Consider the following 5613-nt stretch of genomic DNA (forward strand, 5'->3'; position numbering starts at 1 on the left):
GAAGAAATAATTTCTAAGATAAAGGAATTAAGAAGGGAAGAGAACAGGCGCGAAGAAGGAAGTAATTCTGCTGGAGATAATGAAGAAATGGAGTCAAATATTAGTCAAAGTAAATGGGTGGAAGAAATTAGGCTAAACCTACCTGAATTTACAGGAGATATTCCTAGGGAGGATCCATTTGCGTATCTAGACGAATTAGAAGAATTTAAGCAAGCTAAGAAGCTAAACGATGGACAGCTATTGGAATTAGTTGTCCCTCGAACATTGAAGAAAAGCGGGAAAGTTTGGTTTGCTTTTAAACAACCCTTTTCTAGTTACAAGGAATTCAAAAATTCTTTCTTGAAAAAATATTTTAGTTTCAATTACGAACAAGAGATTAAACAGCAATTGCAAAATAGTTTTCAAAAGGCTGACGAATCTTTAGCTTCGTACGCGAGACATGTTGCGCTTATGTTCAGCAGATTAGAAGATCCCCCGGATGAGAAATCTCAGGTCGATTTCATTATGGAGCGTTCTCACCCAAGATTCAGACAGCTGTTATATAACAAGGAAATTGTAACTCTGAAACAGCTAGAAAGCGAAAGTTTGAAGATCCAGCATCTTCTTTTGAGTGAATTATTATATCTACCCCAACGAGAGGCACCCAAGGCATGCAATCCTATTGCAGCGCTAGAAAGAGCAGAAATGGGGCGGGGAAGTAATTTATTACCCTCGGCTCTTGATCCTGCTTATTTTAAGCGTGGACAGAATGACCGCAAGGAAACCGTGTCGAATTCTCGCTGTGAAAACAATACTTTTTCTTGTGATTTTTGTCACAAACGGGGGCATGTTAGTAAGTTTTGTAGAAAGAAAAAAAGAAAATAAGAAGGAGAGCTCTGTGGTTCATACGAAAACACATCCTTCTGAAAATAAAGCCCAGAAAGAGAATAATCTAGTAAAAGAACCGCTTATTCTCTGTAAGATTTGGGGGGAAAGTATTGAATTATATGCTGACAGCGGAAGTGAAATTTCATTAATAAATTTATCCCTAGCGGAGAAACTTATAACGGAAGGTGCAAAGATGAAGAAAGAAAAAATAAAATTACAGTTGGCTGAGGGAGAAACAGAAACTGTAGGTGTCATGTATGTTAACATTTACATGAAAGGAAGGAAAGCACGTGTAAAATTGCATGTTTTAAGAGACCTCGCTCATGACTTGATCGGCGGTAGAGATTTAATAAGTGAAATGAAATTGATTTTATTAATTTCGCAGAATTCGTGGACATTTGAAGACGAAAAGCGAAAATTTCCTTTTGAGAAATCAACAAAGCCACTGAAGTTCACAGGAATGATACGGCCGGTTGATAGAAAAAGTGTGGATCGAGTCCAGAGAAAAGAAGATAGAAATAGCGTAGCGGATAGGAATTTCCAAGTGAAAAATATGACAGAAAATTTGAGAGAGAGAAAACATTTTAGGGGATACAGAGTAAGACACTTATCCCAACATAGAGAAATAGGAAACATTAATTCCGTGATCCCAAAAAACGGATTTTCGATGCCGGCGAGGATAGCCGGGGAAAGAAGAAAAAAAGTGTCTTTAGCAAGACTAGAGCACCTGTTATCAACTGTACTGTCTTTGGCGTAAAGTCAAAAATGTTACTGGATACTGGGGCTTCGGTTTCCGTTTGTTCTAAAGAACTCGCAGATAAATGGGTACAAAATGGGGGACAAGTAAGATAAAATTCCTTGACCCTAAGAGTAGCCGATGGAACCACTGTTGCGTGTGGAGAAATTACAGCGACAGTAAAATTTTATGATTTTGCTGTTAAACACAAATTTATCATTCTCGAAAAACTTTTGCGAGAAATTCTGGCAGGAAGAGGTTTCACTTCGAAGGTGGGGATTGTAATAAATCTTTCTAGAGGAGGATGGTATTGCGAGGACATAGAACAGCCGATTTGTTTATTTGATAGTGATTTCACTGAGAATTTAATTTTAGATTTTGATAGAAGAATAGAGGGAAATTTACAACCGATAATAGATAAATTAGACATAGGTGGAGAATTTAGACAGCGAGTTATTGAAATGCTCATAGAAAATAGAGAAGTTTTCTCAGAAGAACCTAAGGTAACTAATGTTATAGAACATCATATAGAGCTAAAGGAAGATAAGCCAATTACAACTAAATTAAGACCCTTGTCAGAAGAAAAAAGAAGAATTATGTGCCAGTTACTAGATGAGATGGAGTCTCAAGGAATCATAGTTAAAAAGCCTACTAAATATCTCAGTAGCCCCTTATTACACAAAAAGAAATCGGGATCTTTCAAAATTATATTGGATGCGAGAAATATTAATAGGGTTACGAAGACAGAAATGAGTCAATTACCTGACATACAGGAAGCTATAGCTCACCTTGGGGGGAAGAAGATATACTCAATTTTTGACATTTGTAATGCTTATGGACATATACCTATAGCAGAAGATTCTCAAAAATACACAGGCATGCTTAGATGTCAAGGGATATATCAATATGCCCGTGGGTGTTACGGACTATGTACATTACCCTATACGTTGAATAGAATGATGCAAATAGTACTTGCAGAATGTTATTTTAAGACCGCAATTGTGTACTATGATGATGTAGTGGTCGCAAGTGAGAGTGAAGAACAGCACTTAGAAGATTTGCGAATAGTATTTGAGAAATTGAGAAAAGCGAATATAGCGCTCAATTTTAACAAAGTACAGTTATTTGTGAAATCTTTCGATTTTCTTGGTTTTCATATAGAAAACGGGAGTGTATCGTGTGATCGAGAAAAGGTTAGGATGGCCAGACAGATAAAGAGACCTAGGGGTATCAAAGATCTACAAAGAGTCCTGGGGTTTTATAATTATTTCAGATCAGCTATACCGAACATGGCGAAAATTACTGCTCCTCTTTCACAACTTTTGCGTAGAAATGAGAAGTTCAAATGGACAATTGAATGTGAAGATGCTATTAAGAAACTGCAACAAATCCTTGAAAGCGATCCGAAGTTGCTTTTGCTAGATTTAAATAAGGAATTTTACCTATTCGTGGATACATCGGATATAGCGACGGGGTTTGTGATTTCTCAGAAGATAGATGGAAAGAAGTGAAGAGTAATCGCGTATGGATCTAAGAAACTGACAGATTCTCAGCGGAAATACAATACTACAATGAAGGAACTTCTTGGAATATTAATCTCTATAGAGAGATTTGAGAAATATTTGCTGAATGCACCCACAGTCTTTGTATATACTGATCACATTTCTTTATTACCTCTTTTGAAAGCTACCAAAGTACCTGCTGTTGTTTGCAGATGGATAAATAGAATTAGTAAATATCCTGTTGTTTTGAGACATTTAAAGGGAAAGGCTCTGTATGTAGACTATTTGAGTCGCATACAGGATGATTACACAATCCCGGAGGAATATGAGGGAAATGATTTAATGAATGAATATTATCCCTTAGAGGACGTCGGAGACAACGGGTTCTTGAAACTCGAAATGAGTGATGGAAAATTGATTGATTTTCAGGAGTTACCTAGAGAAGAAGTCAATATGACTGCTTTTTATAATAGCGGCAGTTTGAAAGAAGAAAGAAAAAAGAAGAAAGGTATTAGTAGTATACCGAGATGTATTTTACATAACTTTGGTTCGGATGAAATAAAAAGAGGATTTGAAGAATTACCTTTCCTTGAAAAAGATGAAGATTCACACGGAGAAGAAAAAACCGTGGATAAAATTGTTAACGTTGAAGAATTTAAGAAAGCTCAGAGAGAAGATGACGAACTGGGAAAAATAATAAAGCTTTTTAGTGAGAAAGAAATAGTTTTAGAGGGAAAGCAGTATAGCTGGATTAAACGATTAGCTGAAATATCAATTATTGATGTCGATGGCCTACTAAAAAGAATAGTTACGGATAAGGTAACCAATGATGCTAGATTTGTTATATGGGTTCCTAGTAAATTAAGGGATCTTGTATTGAAAGCTTTGCATAGTTCTGTTTATTCCGGACACACTGGAATAAAAGGAACCATTTTGAAAACTCAGACGAAGTTTAGTTGGATAGGAATGAGTCAAGACATAACACGCTATTGTTTAGCTTGTGAGACATGTGCGAAATTTAAATCGTCTACAAGTAAGAATACGGGGTTTATGAGCAGTACTCTAGTAACCAAACCTGGACATACGCTATATGTAGATATACTGGGTCAAATAGTCAAGGGGACAGAAGGTTTATGTATGCTTTTATAGGAACGGATGCGTTCTCTAGGTTTACTAGAATATTTCCATTGAGAAAGATTTCCGCCAGAGCTGTGTGCGACTGCATAATGACAGTATTTTGTCAAAGCGAATTTTATGAAGTTCTGGTTTCTGATAATCATTCTATATTTAAAAATAAGCTTTGGTCTGATACCCTGAAGCTATTGAAAGCTAAAGAGGTGCACACTGTTAGATATAGACCCTGTGGTAATAAAAGCGAAGTATATTGCAAGAAAGTTAAACAGCTTTTAGCTATGTACTGTAAATCACATCCGCAGTGGCCTAATAATATTAAAGAAATTGAATTCGCTATAAACAATCAGATTTGTTCTAGCACCTCATTCTCGCCGAGTTTTTTACATTTTGGTAGAGAAATGAGGGATCCTTTTGAATTAGTATCTAATGAGATGCGAGTAAAGGAGAACGAAAATAATGTATTGAATTATGTGAGAGACACGGCTAAACGAATATCTGAAGCCAGAGAATTAGCGTTAAAAGTACAAGAAAGGACTCACAAAGAACAAGAAAGAAAATATAATGTTAAAAGGAAAGAGAATCCGTATAATGTCGGAGATAAAGTTTGGTTAAAAGCTGTAAGAGTGTCGTGCGCCGCAAAGAGGGAGACAGCAGGTTTATTAGCAATGTGGACGGGGCCTTATGTTATTAAGAACAAAATCGCTCCTAATAGTTATGAAATTGAAGACTTAGTTCGAAAAACAGTGTTGAAGGTTAACTGTGATCAGCTTAAAAAGTATTATGACAAACCAGACTTTGTAAATAAGGAAACATAAAAAGAAATTGCTACTCCTAAACGTTTTCCTAGAATGTCGTACAATTTTCGATACAAGTAAGAGTATAAATGTACAAGTTAGAGTACTTTAAGATAACTTTTTTGAAACAGACTTTCTTACTTTTTTTTTACTTTCCTTCCCAAAATCCTCTGTGACCCCTATTTTCTGAATAGAAGATAGTTAATCATAATTATGGAAACAGAGAAATAGCCGAAGAATTGAGGGAACAAATGTGAGACTTCTGACCAGAGAAAAAGAACTTTGAACCGTAATAAATTTTAGAGGGAAACCTTCTCTGAAGACAGAACCAGAGGTAATGGAAATAAGAGACGAAGAGGTGGGTTCTTACCCTTCGACAAGTGAACTGTGAAAATGAAATTGGAGACTACTCACAGGCTTCTCTCGTATATTTTTAGTGGAAACAGTTCACAAAGTATTAAGATGGATTTATTGAATATCTTTCTATGGGAACTGGGCAGATCCATGTGGATATAAGAACGAGAATTCTAAAATTCCTCATTCAGTACTAATTCTGGAGTTGAGAAGACCGCAGTTTTTT

At 36.0% G+C, this 5613-nt stretch overlaps 1 protein-coding gene across 1 annotated transcript; it reads left to right on the plus strand.

The window, feature by feature from the left end:
* Positions 1-4331: 4331 nt before the first annotated feature.
* On the plus strand, positions 4332-5054 carry LOC145687113 (uncharacterized). Its single transcript, XM_081760571.1, has one exon. The coding sequence runs from the start codon at positions 4332-4334 to the stop codon at positions 5052-5054; it is 723 nt and encodes a 240-aa protein (XP_081616697.1).
* The last annotated feature ends 559 nt before the right edge of the window (positions 5055-5613 follow it).

The sequence above is a fragment of the Thermobia domestica genome, chromosome 6 (assembly GCF_964235325.1).
Source record: "Thermobia domestica chromosome 6, izTheDome1.hap1.1, whole genome shotgun sequence".
Lineage (NCBI taxonomy): Eukaryota > Metazoa > Arthropoda > Insecta > Zygentoma > Lepismatidae > Thermobia > Thermobia domestica.

Excerpts from the sequence above, each read along its gene's own strand:
- LOC145687113 (XM_081760571.1), top strand. The coding sequence starts at position 4,332 with ATGACAGTATTTTGTCAAAGCGAATTTTATGAAGTTCTGGTTTCTGAT.